Source organism: Saccoglossus kowalevskii, chromosome 10, assembly GCF_978046115.1.
Source record: "Saccoglossus kowalevskii chromosome 10, keSacKowa6.1, whole genome shotgun sequence".
In the NCBI taxonomy this organism is placed as follows: Eukaryota; Metazoa; Hemichordata; class Enteropneusta; family Harrimaniidae; genus Saccoglossus; species Saccoglossus kowalevskii.
The window spans coordinates 8,101,486-8,119,193 of record NC_140650.1 but is presented as its reverse complement, the minus strand read 5'-3'; the positions used below and the strand labels follow the sequence as shown (position 1 = coordinate 8,119,193).

The 17,708-nt window shown below is 31.8% G+C and overlaps 1 protein-coding gene across 1 annotated transcript in view; it reads left to right on the top strand.

The window, feature by feature from the left end:
- Positions 1 to 17,708, top strand: part of LOC102808835 (dual oxidase 2-like) — a 36,828-nt gene that overhangs the window by 16,221 nt on the left and 2,899 nt on the right. Inside the window, exons 13-29 of the mRNA XM_085504210.1 lie at positions 3,229 to 3,347; positions 3,481 to 3,618; positions 5,936 to 6,070; positions 7,218 to 7,417; positions 7,736 to 7,921; positions 8,864 to 9,080; positions 9,909 to 10,002; positions 10,672 to 10,847; positions 11,601 to 11,676; positions 12,271 to 12,479; positions 12,947 to 13,177; positions 13,482 to 13,575; positions 13,793 to 13,842; positions 15,008 to 15,289; positions 15,670 to 15,899; positions 16,428 to 16,586; positions 17,045 to 17,200. Coding sequence (XP_085360336.1) covers positions 3,229 to 3,347; positions 3,481 to 3,618; positions 5,936 to 6,070; positions 7,218 to 7,417; positions 7,736 to 7,921; positions 8,864 to 9,080; positions 9,909 to 10,002; positions 10,672 to 10,847; positions 11,601 to 11,676; positions 12,271 to 12,479; positions 12,947 to 13,177; positions 13,482 to 13,575; positions 13,793 to 13,842; positions 15,008 to 15,289; positions 15,670 to 15,899; positions 16,428 to 16,586; positions 17,045 to 17,200 — 2,752 coding nt within the window. The remainder of the gene's footprint in view (positions 1 to 3,228; positions 3,348 to 3,480; positions 3,619 to 5,935; positions 6,071 to 7,217; positions 7,418 to 7,735; positions 7,922 to 8,863; positions 9,081 to 9,908; positions 10,003 to 10,671; positions 10,848 to 11,600; positions 11,677 to 12,270; positions 12,480 to 12,946; positions 13,178 to 13,481; positions 13,576 to 13,792; positions 13,843 to 15,007; positions 15,290 to 15,669; positions 15,900 to 16,427; positions 16,587 to 17,044; positions 17,201 to 17,708) is intronic.

Sequence of the window (17,708 nt, the reverse complement as noted above, 5' to 3'; positions counted from 1 at the left end):
AGTCCAATTGCTTTGATACTGCATATATAGATGCTACATGTGGACATTTCTCAGATTTGTTCATTTTGTAATGATATCTTCAATTCTCTAATTTTGGTGAATATTTTTGTCATTTTTGGTAAAAAGTGATATTTTCAACTTCTTGTTAAAATCCGCAAGTCCAATTGCTTTGATATTACATATATACCTAGATGCTACATGTTGACCTTTCTCAGATTTGTTCATTTTGTGATGATATCTTTAATTCTCTAATTTTGGTGAATATTTTTGTCATTTTTGGTAAAAAGTGATATTTTCGACTTCTTGTTAAAAACCAAAAGTCCAATTGTTTTGATATTACATGTATATATACTACATGTGGACCTTTCTCAGATTTGTTCATTTCGTGATGATTTTTGGTAAAAAGTGATATTTTCAACTTCTTGTTAAAAACCGCAAGTCAAATTGCTTTGATATTACATATATAGATGCTACATGTTGACCTTTCTGAGATTTGATCATTTCGTTATGATATCTTTAATTCTCTAATTTTGGTGAATATTTTTGTCATTTTTGGTAAAAAGTGATATTTTCGACCTCTTGTTAAAAGCCGCAAGTCCAATTGCTTTGATATTGCAACTATAGATACTACATGTGGACCTCTCCCAGATTTGTTCATTTCATGATAATATCTTTAATTTTCTAATTTTGGTGAATATTTTGTCATTTTTGGTAAAAAGTGATATTTTCGACTTCTTGTTAAAAACAGAAAGTCCAATTGCTTTGATATTACATATATAGGTACAACATGTGGACCACTCTCAAATTTGTTCATTTCATGATGATATCTTCAATTCTCTAATTTTGGTGAATATTTTTGTCATTTTTGGTAAAAAGTGATATTTTTGACTTCTTGTTAAAAACCAAAAGTCCAATTGTTTTGATATTACATGTATATATACTACATGTGGACCTTTCTCAGATTTGTTCATTTCGTGATGATTTTTGGTAAAAAGTGATATTTTCAACTTCTTGTTAAAAACCGCAAGTCAAATTGCTTTGATATTACATATATAGATGCTACATGTTGACCTTTCTGAGATTTGATCATTTCGTTATGATATCTTTAATTCTCTAATTTTGGTGAATATTTTTGTCATTTTTGGTAAAAAGTGATATTTTCGACTTCTTGTTAAAAGCCGCAAGTCCAATTGCTTTGATATTGCAACTATAGATACTACATGTGGACCTCTCCCAGATTTGTTCATTTCATGATAATATCTTTAATTTTCTAATTTTGGTGAATATTTTGTCATTTTTGGTAAAAAGTGATATTTTCGACTTCTTGTTAAAAACAGAAAGTCCAATTGCTTTGATATTACATATATAGGTACAACATGTGGACCACTCTCAAATTTGTTCATTTCATGATGATATCTTCAATTCTCTAATTTTGGTGAATATTTTTGTCATTTTTGGTAAAAAGTGATATTTTCGACTTCTTGTTAAAAACCAAAAGTCCAATTGTTTTGATATTACATGTATATATACTACATGTGGACCTTTCTCAGATTTGTTCATTTCGTGATGATTTTTGGTAAAAAGTGATATTTTCAACTTCTTGTTAAAAACCGCAAGTCAAATTGCTTTGATATTACATATATAGATGCTACATGTTGACCTTTCTGAGATTTGATCATTTCGTTATGATATCTTTAATTCTCTAATTTTGGTGAATATTTTTGTCATTTTTGGTAAAAAGTGATATTTTCGACTTCTTGTTAAAAGCCGCAAGTCCAATTGCTTTGATATTGCAACTATAGATACTACATGTGGACCTCTCCCAGATTTGTTCATTTCATGATAATATCTTTAATTTTCTAATTTTGGTGAATATTTTGTCATTTTTGGTAAAAAGTGATATTTTCGACTTCTTGTTAAAAACAGAAAGTCCAATTGCTTTGATATTACATATATAGGTACAACATGTGGACCACTCTCAAATTTGTTCATTTCATGATGATATCTTCAATTCTCTAATTTTGATGAATATTTTTGTCATTTTTGGTAAAAAGTGATATTTTCGACTTCTTGTTAAAAACCGCAAGTCCAATTGCTTTGATATTGCAAATATAGGTACTACATGTGGAACACTCCCAGATTTGTTCATTTCATGATAATATCTTTAATTTTCTAATTTTGGTGAATATTTTGTCATTTTTGGTAAAAAGTGATATTTTCGACTTCTTGTTAAAAACAGAAAGTCCAATTGCTTTGATATTACATATATAGGTACAACATGTGGACCACTCTCAAATTTGTTCATTTCATGATGATATCTTTATTTTTCTAATTTTGGTGAATATTTTTGTCATTTTTAGTAAAAAGTGATATTTTCGACTTCTTGTTAAAAAACGACAAGTCCAATTGCTTTGATATTACATGGATAGGTACTACTTGTAGACCACTCTCAAATTTGTTCATTTCATGATGATATCTTCAATTCTCTAATTTTGATGAATATTTTTGTCATTTTTGGTAAAAAGTGATATTTTCTTCTTGTTAAAAACCACAATCATTTATGGTGAAAAATGAAAACAGCAAGTCCCATTGCATTGATACTATGCATATTGTTCATTTTCTAATGATATCTTCTGTTCTTTAATTGAAACGTGCATTGCTAACAGCGGGGCTATCTCAGCCGAGAGGCTGCTTGTTTTAATTTTCATGATAATAACATTTTACTTTCATTTTTTTCCAAAGTTTTAAACACACATACTTAACTGACATGACCAGAATATATATAATATTAATATTCACAATTTAAGGGCATTGCTGAGATGAAATTTAGTGAAAGTCACTAACTCCCTAGGACCCTTGTGAAAGTTACCGGCTCCCTAGGACCCTTGTGAAAGTTACTGTTACTCCTTAGGACATTTGTGTAAGCACTGTGAGCACTGTAAGACCCTTCTAGAAGTCATTTTGACTTTAGGAACTTTGTGGACTTCCCAGGACCATTGTGGAAGTCACTTAGACGCCCCAAGACTCCCTTGTGGATGTCACTGTCACTTTGTTAAGATCCAGTGACATGTCTACTTTTACAAAATGTCATGACTTTGACTGGCAAGTGAAATTTACAATCACTCATTCCTAATTGAATCTGTTTACAAAGTGTCATGCAAAACAATGTTTAAAAAATAAATATAATAATAATTGATATATAATCATTAAAATTTCTTTAATTTTCAGCTTATTCACAGCGGAGGAATTGAAAGTGATATGGGACACTACATTGTACGATATAATCATTAATGTTACAAACATAACACCTGGTGATATACAGAAAGATGTCTTTCACCATTATGCTGGTGAGTGTACATATCAGCTGCCCTCTAGAGGTAGACAAGGGAAACATACTCACAATTTGAATGTTTACAGCAAGAATTCAATAAAACACCATGGTTATATCATGTTTTATGTATTATTGTTTTAATATTGCAGATGACCTTTGTCCCCAACCAAAGCAGTTGAATGAGTCTGACATGGAGCAGTGTACTGATGTTCAAGGTTTTGATTACTTTGATCACAGTGAATGGTATTTTATTGGTTCATTTACAGCTGTTGGATTACTCACGCTCAGTAAGTTATATATAATGATTATATATAATTCCTTATTTCTGCTACCGGTATTACATTTTGGCCAATCATTGTCTGATAGGTTGGATAGTAATGTATTTATCTGAAACTTACCACATGTCTATGCATTTATGACATGACGTCAAAAAGATTAAAGGAAATGTAATATGATGCATATATCAAGAGATGTCATATTTAACAACATCTTTTTTTTTTTTTTAATTCCCTCGACAAAATATGCGATGTTTTGCTCAAGTAAAAAGCATTATAAATTAATTACAGAACCAAGTGCAGATCGATTGTATGAGAAAGCCAGTTTGTGTTGTCATCGGGCGTGGATGTGAAAAACACTTGATTGTACAAACAATTTCGAGAAAAAAAGGCCACAAAAAATATTTTGTTCTGATGATCTCTGAAACAATGAACCTTTATCCAAAACATTACCCAGGGCAATGTCAGATTAATGAGTTATGCAAGACAGAATTATACTATATTTTTCTATCAGTTGCATATCTCCATCTCAAATGATAGCGCATGTAATCCATGAAAATGCTTGGTCATCAATTATCCATATATAACTGTAAGAAAAAAAACAGGTCAAGGTATGCTAGCTTCCACCATGGAGCAAATACAGTATGAAATATGATATATGCGGCATTATTGTATTGTTTGTTTTGCAAGAATCAACTTTTGAATCAGATCTGTAGTTGATGATTTTAATTCTTGTTTTTATTCTCAGTACATATTCAGAATATACACTTTCATCTTTGGAATGTTTTCACCATGTTTATTGCACTGCATCATGGGAAAATGTTTACATAATAGATATTTGCATAACACATTAAAAAAACTGACATTTAAACTTATTGTGTTTTATAAACTTGTATATATATATGCCTAGTACCTTATGCGAGACATATGCACATGCAGTGGTTTAGCGATTCAATTCAAAATGGCCGACTGGCAGCCATCTTGTTTTTTGAAAATGTTGTATTTTGGACATGCTTTGTCAGTTGTCATTCAAACTTGGTACATAGATTATACATGTTAGGATACATGTCCATGACAATTTATTTTTTATGATTTAGAGAGTGATCCGAAGACAAGGGAGATATTAGATTGTGAATTGACGCTGTCTGAGTTTGCAGACTCTCTATCAATGAAATCAGACAATGATTTTATACAACAGATGTTTGAATTGTCATGCACTGTATGTGATTTGTACAGTGTCTATCTATCTAGTACTATCACACGTCACTGTATTTGTACAGTGTCTATCTATCTAGTACTATCACACGTCACTGTATTTGTACAGTGTCTATCTATCTAGTACTATCACACGTCACTGTATTTGTACAGTGTCTATCTATCTAGTACTATCACACGTCACTGTATTTGTACAGTGTCTATCTATCTAGTACTATCACACGTCACTGTATTTGTACAGTGTCTATCTATCTAGTACTATCACACGTCACTGTATTTGTACAGTGTCTATCTATCTAGTACTATCACACGTCACTGTATTTGTACAGTGTCTATCTATCTAGTACTATCGCACGTCACTGTATTTGTACAGTGTCTATCTATCTAGTACTATCACACGTCACTGTATTTGTACAGTGTCTATCTATCTAGTACTATCACACGTCACTGTATTTGTACAGTGTCTATCTATCTAGTACTATCACACGTCACTGTATTTGTACAGTGTCTATCTATCTAGTACTATCACACGTCACTGTATTTGTACAGTGTCTATCTATCTAGTACTATCACACGTCACTGTATTTGTACAGTGTCTATCTATCTAGTACTATCACACGTCACTGTATTTGTACAGTGTCTATCTATCTAGTACTATCACACGTCACTGTATTTGTACAGTGTCTATCTATCTAGTACTATCACACGTCACTGTATTTGTACAGTGTCTATCTATCTAGTACTATCACACGTCACTGTATTTGTACAGTGTCTATCTATCTAGTACTATCACACGTCACTGTATTTGTACAGTGTCTATCTATCTAGTACTATCACACGTCACTGTATTTGTACAGTGTCTATCTATCTAGTACTATCACACGTCACTGTATTTGTACAGTGTCTATCTATCTAGTACTATCACACGTCACTGTATTTGTACAGTGTCTATCTATCTAGTACTATCACACGTCACTGTATTTGAGTTTATTAAGAGTTACATGTACATACAAACTTGGTGCATCTCCTATATATAGTTAAATATTGTTGCAGCTAAAATGTATGGGTGATCATTCTCATTAAAAAGAGTATTGTTACTTGTTTTATTTTCTAGTTGTTATTTTTGCTACATGGCTAACTTGCGCAGCAATGAAATCTTTCAAAAAGGGAATTATGCAACGAATGAATAGCAATAAAGTACATCCCCAAAACTTGAGATATTCATCTCTTGAAAATAACAGGATACAAGGTGAGTGTGCAACATTTCAATATTTCTCTTTGGTTATTTATTGTACCTGAAAGCTATGAGCGCACCATATTTTATTAATGCACTTGGAGCTCTCTGCTGTGGTGGTTATTAACCCTGGGAATGTATCCATTATAGGTGAGACTTATGCTCAAATCTTACCTGGAGTAGAACTCCTAACCCTACTGTGCTACAGATTGTATTATATTGCCCATATCGCTCTTTTACATGAACTTCATGTAATGTGCTTCCCCTTGAACGCAAGCTTCATTCTACCAAGGGTTGTGTATTTTGTCGTATTTTGGTAGATCTGTTTCAAAGTGCCTCCAAACATGCACCCAATCTAGTAGAGTAGCTCTAGCACATGAAAATAGACATAAAACAACATGGTCAAAGAGGTTTGTTACTTATTGGTTGAATAGAATCTGCCATGGTATATTGAGTCGATTTTTGTTAGCGAAGATAATTCAATGGCGAGTTTTCCACAGCTACAGACTCAAGATTCATTCACTAACTGATATGACTTTCAGTGACAAAATGTTCTTTATATAACCCATTTAAGTAAATAAATCTGAATCAGATGTGTTTTCAATTAACATTAACTGACTTCTGTCTCTAAACCAATAAAACACATTATATATTAGTGTGCCCTCTATAGTCAAACTGTAAAACATCTGTAACACCTGTTTTTCATCTGGTGCAAGGTGCAGACAATTTTGCTGATATTTCAAAGGAGAGTTACAAAAATGTCTTTGTATAATTTTTTTCAGTTAAAATGTTATAAATGAGAAAAATCATGATAATGATTAAGAAACTTTTAGGAAGTGTTATTATATTTTGTCATCCTTTTGACAACAATGATTTTTTTCTTATTTGTCTTCAATTTTGATTAAATCTAAATGGTCTAAAATTGAGAACAAATTATAAAAAATATTCAAAATTGTGAAAAAAGTATTTTTATCACACATGTCATCACACTTTAAGGATAATCATGAAATTTTAAAAATCATTTTATTCCTCTCTTTGATGTTTATTAATCGGGGGAGGTGGGGGGGGGGGTATTCGAATTTTCAGCTGTGGAGTGAAAATCATGAAATTTCATCCTTTCAATTCTAATATGTAACTGATGCTTGTTTATTCTACTTTCCAGCTGTTGAATGGCGTGGAAGTGAAAAGAAAAGAAAAGTTGAAATCAAAATTGGGCCACAGAACTTCCTTCATGTTTATGACAAGATGGGGTCAGAGGTCAGAGTATTGAATTTTGATAACATCTTAGAAGTAACCTTGAAGTTGTCAAGTGATAATGATCAGCAGTTGTTACTTATTCACTCAGACAAAGAGTATGATTTGGTAAGAACTTATTATTTGTGCTTTTATTTGTTAGTACAGTGCATGTTATTAAGTGTACCAAATCATCCTCCATTGACCCAAGTGATTCCGATCGCGATATGACGATTACCAGTAACCTGATGTTTCTTGGTGCACTCGGTGCATGGTTAGATAGACAACCATGTTCTTTGATTGACCATATCAGCTACACTGCATACAATCTAGTGTACCCAGTGCTTGGGAAGACTGTCATGTGATCATACTATGTTCATGTGACCATACAAGTCAGTCATGTGACAAGTGTGAAGTTAGAAAAAATGTTTTTTTTGTTTTCTTTAGGTACTGATGTTTGTTGATGTTGAGAAAAGAGATGACTTTGTAAATCAGTTGTGTAGCACGCTGGAAAACAGTGGAGTTGGATTTATAAGGGAATATCTAACACATCGCAATATAATTAGACATGCATATACTCATCAAAAACGGAAGAAGAAACTGGAGAAATTCTTCAAGGTTATCTTTGCCAAGGTATTGCTGCAGTGATCGGGTATTCTCTTTGAGGAGATGGGGAGGGTGGGAGATTGGGGCAATAGAATAATGTACAATAGGATAGAGCATACCGTAATCAAATATATAGAATTAAATCAAATACAGAATAGAATAGAATAGAATAGAATAGAATAGAATAGAATAGAATAGAATAGAATAGAATAGAATAGAATAGAATAGAATAGAATAGAATAGAGGCAAATTGAAATAGTAATGAATATCAGAGAACACAATAGAATAGGTTAGTTTTAGAGTTGAATAGAATAGAATAGAATAGAATAGAATACAATAGAGAATAGAATAGAATAGAGACTAGAATACAGAATAGAGACTAGAATAGAATAGAATAGAATAGAATAGAATAGAATAGAATAGAATAGAATAGAATAGAATAGAATAGAATAGAATAGAGGCAGATTGAAATAGTAATGAATATCAGAGAACACAATAGAATAGGTTAGTTTTAAAGTTGAATAGAATAGAATAGACTAGTGTAGAGTAGAATAGAATAGATTACAATACAATAGAGAATAGAATACAGAATAGAGAATAGAATAGAGAATAGAATAGAATAGAATAGAATAGAATAGAGACAGATTGAAATAGTAATGAATATCAGAGAACACAATAGAATAGGTTAGTGTAGAGTAGAATAGAATAGATTAGAATACAATAGAGAATAGAATAGAATACAATAGAATAGAGACTAGAATACAGAATAGAATAGAATAGAATAGAATAGAATAGAATGGAATGGAATGGAATGGAATGGAATGGAATGGAATGGAATGGAATAGAATAGAATAGAATAGAATAGAATAGAATAGAATAGAATAGAATAGAATAGAATAGAATAGAATAGAATAGAATAGAATAGAATAAATGGATAATAAACAATAACATATATGCTTTGGTTTCTAGGTTTGCAGAGAAAGCATTGACTCAACTGATTTAGAGAGTGATCCGAAGACAAGGGAGATATTAGATTGTGAATTGACGCTGTCCGAGTTTGCAGACTCTCTATCAATGAAATCAGACAATGATTTTATACAACAGATGTTTGAATTGGCCGATAAAGACAAGAATGGTTACATTTCATTCAAAGAATTCCTCCAACTCATCATAGTCTTATATCAAGGTAAAATATGACAACATTTCAAGAATGAATCTAAAAAACAATAAATTTTATGGAAAATAGTGTCATACATTAATGTTATTAATATCATGAGTTCATACTGTCCGGGAATATACTGGGAAGTCCTGGAAAAAACGCCTTTGAGTCCTTGAAAGCTCTAGGAATGAACAGTTACCGGTATCATAAATAGTCATTATTGCTGTCAATTGAGTTGTCAATTAGAAATGGAACGTTTGGAATCTCATTACAGGCTACGATATTGGTCTTGTCTTGACATAAAAGGAAAATGGCCAAAAGTTGTAATGAAATAGTCACAAAAACTGATAAAAAGTCCTGGAATTTTATTTCAAATATACAGATGATAAGCATACATATTTAGCTACAAAGATCTTGTAATCATGTATTTATGTAAAATATTATAAGCTACATGTATGATGTGAAACACAATTCAAAAGTGCAAAAAAAAGGATGAGAGAGAAACATGCTGAAAGACATTGTTTAGTGCATATGATCCAATACAAACTAAACCACACCCACACTGTGATCTTATAATGCTAGGTTTTCCTCATCTTCATCTTAGTTGAGGTTCATTTAATCAGTTGTTGCCTTACCATTATACCTTGACATATTTCCCACTATAAATGGAAATGGAAATTCAAGTGTCTGGATTTGTTTCCATGGGAAATCAGGTGCAAAGTTAAATTAAAGGTCAAATATAGTTTTTTTTTCATGCATGGGTTTGTAAGGACAGCCATGGATGGTCAATTTCAGTGAAACTGTGCAAATCAAATGATGACTTCCTTAGCACATAATGTAACTGTCTTGTTATAGGTTCACCAGAAGACAAGTGTAGGCTGATCTTCAATCTTTATGACACCAATGGTTCTGGCTTACTTAGTATGGATCAGTTTAAAAGGTTAATAAAGTAAGTTGGTATCTTATTACTTGTAGATTATTTCCTTGTACCCTAGCTAGTATCATGAACCTGTATTAATACATTGAAGGGTGGCCATGTACAAAACTTGTTGAATTGATAGTAAAATAAAATATGAATACTGATCGAAAACAGGAATAATGAGATTTAATGTGAATTTAATACGCAAAAATTAGTAATTTTCAGTTTGTGTTATTGTGCCAAATTATACCAAAAATATAAGATAATTCCTTATTACTATCATAAAGAAAGAATACATTTCTAATTTGATTAAAAAATGTAATAAAAGTATAAATTATAATTATAAATGTTTGTTAAACTAAAAGTTTAATAATGAAAAAAAATCATTTCAGGAATTGTTTTCTAATTTTTATTGCTGTTTCAATATAGTCTATTAGTTTCATTAGTAATAATTTTTTGTTTGTGTTGACTATATGAATAAACTTTGAACTGGTCATTTGATTTTGAGAAAATTGAATACAATGTTTTTCTTAGTTCAGTGAATAGTTTGCATGAAATGATAAAATGTATCTCATCTTCAATTTCATTGTATTTTGTACATTACATATGCAATATATTATAATGTAATATTTTATAATATACAATGTTTTTGCAATGATCAGAATATATATTAAAAAAATATATTACATCTGTTTTCAGGGGTACTCTGGAGCTGATCCAAGCCAATATTGAGCAAGAAAATATGAATGAAATGGTCACTATGATGTACAACAGAGCTGGGTTGTCACATGAAAATAAACTAACATTTGAAGATTTTCTTACTGTACTGGGAGACGATAAAGAGAACTTTGCTAAGGCTTCCATCCAAGTAAAAGGTGAGCAACACTACTTTGATATTGGCAAAAATTCACCTATTCTCGGGGGTGGAGCTACGTCGCAGAACGTCCGCTCCCAAGAATAAAAATAATGGTGAACAGTTTGAGACGATAGAAAGTATGGAACAATTGCATGAATTTATACTTTTGAACTTAAGAATAAAAAAGTTAGAATTTGTTTCACAGTCAATGCAAAAAATCTGGGGTCACCAGTCTATTTTTTAAAACAATGATGTGTTGTTCTTCTACTATTGGTTACTATGACGAAGATATTATGCCATTGTAGGGTGGTAATAATAGGGTAATTTCATGAGAAACAAATTTTTCTGAATATCATGTGTCAGTGAAAATAGTTTTGTAGCCGTAAAACATAGACTGTTACAAAATTTTGTTTTAACCTTTTCACTACCAGTTCCCTCTTTTCATCACAAACTCACAAAATAGTCTCGTTTATAGTCTGCGCTTTCTGACAGAAGACTGGGACAAAAATAGCAAAATTCAAACTAAAAATTGACACAAATTTTGTCTGTTGGCTCCAAAATTCAGGGTTCATTTCCAGAAAAAAGTGCTGAAATATTTGGGTAAGAAAGTCTTGGTGGTGACAATAATGCTATAAAATCGTCAAATCTTGAAAATTCATAACTGAAAATTAATCAGTTTATCGTATACTATGACTGATGCATTTATTTGTGTCATTCTCATAATTTATAAAATGGGGATTTTAAATAGATACAAAAAAATGGTATTTTGTAGGACTAGACAATGACATGGTATCTCCGAGGCAAGTTAAAGTCTCCGGAATTGAACGACAAAACACTTGTATTATGAGGTAAGTCCATGAGTGGATACAATCAATAGAAATGCATGTAGTTCAACAATTTTCAAATAAAGATATATATTTTCACTTTGGTAAATCGTTATATCACAGAGAAGTATTTTGCATATCTCCCACAATGCACTTCAAACTAGTTTATTTGTGTGTTATTCCTATAATCCATTGCATTTCTGAATGCCCGATTGAAATTTCCTCATCCAGTATCAACTTTAGAATCTCCCACAATGCAATGCTTAAATAATATTGTATTTAATTGTTTTTTCCCCCATTATGCATTGCTGTATTTTTGCAAGGCTGGGTTCTTCCTGGGAATCTCCCAAAATGCAATGCTTAAATAATGTTGTATTTAACTGTTTTGTCTCCCATAGTGCATTGCAGTATTTCTGTAAGGCTGTTTTATAATTAACTATATTATTATTATTATTATTATTATTATTAGAATGAATCTTTCAAACTTAATTACAACATTTTTTTTTAATATTAATTTTACTATAATTTTAAATGTCACAAAATACATGTTAAATTTGCATAAATTTCCAACAATGCATTGTGCTTTCACAAACAATCACACCTTCAATGTAATTTCAGACCTGTACACCGAACGACATCAATGACACACCAACGGGAAGCATCACTCCCAATATCTGACCCTGAGGAGAACAAATATCCAACAACATGGATCGGCAAGAAATGGAAATCATTTGTACGCTACATGGAGAATCACCGACTGCATGTCTTCTGCTTGGTTATGTATTTGTTTTTTGTGGTCATAGGAATATTTATTGAAAGAGCTTATTGTGAGTGCGATTGTTTATCTATTTGAGTAGAAGTGGTATGATATATATTGAGTGCTGTAGGTTCAATGCCTGACACGGTTTGCCAGGCACTTAATTCAAATACTTATGCAGCTATCAGATTTGAAAGATTAGTTTGCACATATGATTGCAATTAGAATCAAAAACAAAAATACATCAGGGGAGACAGCAGTGAACTTAAATTATGTAAATGTCTGAAAATGAGAAATTAAAAAAAAATTACAGAATTTTACATAGAACCATGGTATGTATACAAGTGTTTTATCTATGAGTTTATTGTACTGCATTTCTGCATACCGGTATATGCTTCTTATTCATTTATAAGGATTATTAGACTGGAAATTTAGCTCAGATTATTATTATAAACATCATACAGCCCTTGTGCATACTTTGCTATATTTTTGTTATATAACGTCTTATTTTTTGATTGGTAAATTGTTTTATTTCAGATTTCTCTATTGAACGAGAGCATGCAGGTCTTCGTATGATTGCGGGATATGGAGTTACAGTTACGAGAGGTGCTGCCAGTGTTATTATGTTTACCATGTCCATTACCTTGCTAACCATGTGTCGAAATACAATTACTCATCTAAGGAGTACTTTTCTTAACAAGTACATCCCATTTGATGCAGCTGTGGGTTTCCATAAAATCATCGCAGCAACGTTGTTGTTGTTTACCTGTGAGTATATCTGTATACAACATAATGGTGTTTTTATAAGTGCTGCTGACAATAAATATGATTGCCATAGAGCTATTAATTTGCACATATTTGTCATCCGATCAATTATTCATGAATTGTGCATAATTAAACATTTCTTAAAAACTTCTAGTCTAGATTTGTATATACCTTGTATCTATACCTTAATCATATTTGTAAGATTTTGATGAAAAAGATTGTAGCTTGAAATAGCTTTGTTATTTGTTATGTTACCTCTCATTAATGTAATTAACAAGTGTTTCTTTGAAATGTATTTTATTTTTAGGTGTACATATCGTTGGTCATAGTATAAATTTTTATCACATCTCAACCCAGACACCGCCCGATCTACTGTGCCTATTTAGAGACTTTTTCCGTCGGTGAGTATGAAGATAACTGCATTTTGTCACTAAACCTCTTCATTGATGTGTTTTTCGACTTGACCTGATTTAACAAATAGTGAAATAATATGTTTCAAAGACCACTTTTGATTGGTTCTTTTTATACTGCACTGATGTGTAACATCGACTTTGATTTTAAATACAAAGATTTCAGATGATTGGACTAATTATTTTTCTTTTCATCTTATTTTTCAAGATCCCATATTCTACCAAAATTCCAATATTGGCTGTTTATGACCACCACAGGTAAATGCTTGTTGTTTTATACTTTTCATCTTTTTTGCAAAAATAATGATAAATTATATTTCATATGGTCATAAATTGCAATATATTTCTAATAGAGCAGATATGGTAACTAGGATTCCATATTCACTATATATATATATATATATATGTCATTCAATATATAGTGCATGTGTTTATGTAAATAAAATTGTCTATGGTCGAAGTATGTAATATTTGAATGATTCAGTGTATAAGAAATTGTTGGTTTATATGCACTTCTATTGGAGATGCGCTTCTAATAGAGCAAGTACAGTACAGTCAAACCTATATTTGGTGACCACTCAAGGGACTTCATTAAAATAGTCTGTATAACCCAGAGGCACTTGCATAGTATACGATTGTTTGCAAAATCATAAACAATCCGTTCCTAACGATTATGTAAATAAAACTTTTACAAAAAAATGGACTTTCTGAAAAATCAATTCAATCAAGTTTAGTGAAGGTACATTGTCTCTTCGCTCTGGTTCCAATGTTTCTGTGCATCTGATGAGTTTGGTGTAGATTTACCTCTTTCTCCTTGAAATTCAAAATGCACATGTGTATCTCTTGACCAGCCAAGTGCCACCAGGCTGTATACTTAGACCATACTGCTGTACCTTTCTGCGTCAGTGATGTATCAATAAAATACTATAGACAGCTGGTCTTTACCAGTAAATGGATGGAGTTTGGATTATTTTTTATTATCTTGGTCTGTAAACATAGATAAATCTGCTCAAATATTACGGACATGTTCGAAAGAGTTGAGGACACGTTTAAATATCTTTCTAATTTGGAAATCACGCATCATATTTACATCACATTCAAACACTTTCCTTTGTTTACTTTGGACACAGAATCACAGCTATCAGTACACATGGAAGTAGAATTCCATCAATAAACTCAAACGTCTGCAAAGTGCAAACATTCTATTTCAGACAGTAATCTTTAGTTAAGTTATTACTGCGAGGTGGGTAAGGTTATCACAAGGATACCACAAAGTATGCACTCAGGCAGTACAGGGTTGCATCAACCTCCACTACATGTTGGTTGACATGATCACCCGTACTGCCTTCATACATATGTTGCAGTATTCTCATTATAAGCTCATATTATTATTACATTAATTATGATTTTATTATTTTCACAGGAATCACAGGAGTGTTGCTGACTATTAACATGATAATAATCTACACTTTTGCAATGCCGTATATGAGACGCCACGTCTACAACGCGTTTTGGTTCTCTCACAAACTCTACATACCTTTGTACATTCTGACCATATTGCATGGCAGCGGGCGCCTCGTCCAACCCCCGTTATTCCAGAATTTTCTTTTGGGGCCAGTCATCTTGTTTGCTTTAGATAAAATTGTCAGTGTTAGTCGCAAGAAGGAAATGATCACTGTGACAAAAGCTGCCATTCTTCCATCAGGTAAGCATAACTCCCATACACAATCAGAAAGTGAGTATAATTTCGAATTTAGTACAAAATTTCTGCTTTCCACATTCTGTGAATTTCTGAATTTTTTTTTACAAATTTAAGAGAAATTTTTTAATGGATCTGCTTTAGCAATTATTGTTTACAAGCTTTACAAGTACACCGTATCATAATTTTTCAACCATATTTTAATAATTATGATCTTATTAGGAAACCCCCCCAAAAAAATCAGGGGGGGGGGGGGCAGAAATAGTTGAATAAAAAACTTCACACTTAAAAATAATGATGACATTAAAAGCCAGTATTAACTGTTTACGTATACAAATTTAATATTTTTATTGCGAGATAAATAAAAAAAAAACTTTTATTTTAAGGTGTTACCTATTTGGAATGGAAACGACCGGTTGATTTTAATTACAAATCCGGACAGTGGTTACAAATCTCCTGTATTGACTTGGGAGAAAATGAATATCACCCGTTTACTCTGACCTCATCTCCCAATGAAAACACACTTAGCATTCACATCAGAACTGTTGGGCCCTGGACCATGAATATGCAACGCAAGTTTCATCCTGACAGTATTTTGAATGGAAAGTATCCAAAGGTTTGTAGTCTAACATTCATTTTCTCAAATTATATTATTATAGTTCATACATATCTTGCTGAATTATTTTCTTTAAATTTATGAATTTGTGCTAAAACTTCTATTTATAGGTTACAAACTAGGCTAGAAAAAAAAGTTTCAGCACAAATTTTGAAGAAAATTGGTAAAAATTTGATTGCATTGCAAAATATATAATGTCTAATATGTTGTGTAAGAAAATATTACATTACTATTTTGCATTTCTACTAAAATTATTTGCGGCAAGGATGTGTAGCCATTGCCCCATCATAAAGGCTCTTTTCCAATCTAGGCAGTTCAAACACCGATTGAACTTACCCAGGGTTAATCCAATATAATTAATAAATCTCAGCCAGTGGTTTGATCTGCCCTCACAATTGTGTCAGTAGCACACTCATCTAGGGTGTTTACTCTTTTCTTTAGGTGGTCTTGAACAATACTTTTGTATATACACATCTAGAACAATTAATTGTGCTAATTGTCAATCTATTTTTTTTGCTTTGTCTTTAGATGTATATGGATGGTCCATTTGGTGAAGGTCACCAGGATTGGAGCCAGAATGAGTTCCTGGTACTGATAGGTGCCGGGATTGGTGTCACTCCCTTTGCATCCATCTTGAAAGACCTTGTCCACCAATCACAAACATCGTCACAATTTAAGTGTAAGAAGGTAGGTATGCTTATCATGATTGGTTGTTGACTAAACTAAAGAATAAGAACTTTTAAGGGAGAATTTTGTTTTGCTGAAAACATTTTGGTGTTATCATTGTCACTGTTTTACCTGAAAACAGTTTCTTTAATCAGCTTTGTTTTTGCAGAATTCACCTCTAAAAAAAAAACTGTTTTATTTGACTATGGAACATACATATGCAAATTACCCCGGTAGGCTTATGTGATGTCATTGAGCAATTTATATCCATGACTTGCTTCCTTGGAAAAATTATATGGTTCCCAGTAGGTCAAAGTTGAATAAGGATTAGATTTATTATGTGTATAATTGATATTTTTATTCAAGAATCTTTCAGAAAGTTTCTTTCCACATTTTTTTTTCAAAACTAGAGGGAAAGCAAAAGCAAGATGTGTTCCAAGAATAGAAAATATAATAAACATTAATTCCCTTGATTTCAGGTTTTTTTCCTGTGGATAACCCGAACACAGCATCAATTTGAATGGCTAATGGACATACTACGGGAAGTAGAACAAGAAGACCACAATAATATTATAGATGTACATATATTTATCACTCAATTTTATCAGAAATTTGATCTGCGTACAACTATGCTGGTATGTAAATTATAATTGTAGTTAAGAAATGACAAACATTCACCTGGAGACATGTTTTGATTGGACAATTTTAGCATTGTATATGTTGCAACCTTTGTGATCAAACAATTTTAATTGGTTCTTGCATGTCATGTGATTAAATATTTGTCATTGGTTCTTGCGTGTCATGTGATCAAACAATTTTAATTGGTTCTTGCATGTCATGTGATTAAATATTTGTTATTGGTTCTTGCGTGTCATGTGATCAAACAATTTTAATTGGTTCTTGTTTGTCATGTGATTAAATATTTGTTATTGGTTCTTGCGTGTCATGTGATTAAACAATTTTAATTGGTTCTTGCATGTCATGTGATTAAATATTTGTTATTGGTTCTTGCGTGTCATGTGATCAAACAATTTTAATTGGTTCTTGTTTGTCATGTGATTAAATATTTGTCATTGGTTCTTGCGTGTCATGTGATCAAACAATTTTAATTGGTTGCATGTCATGTGATTAAATGTTTGTTAT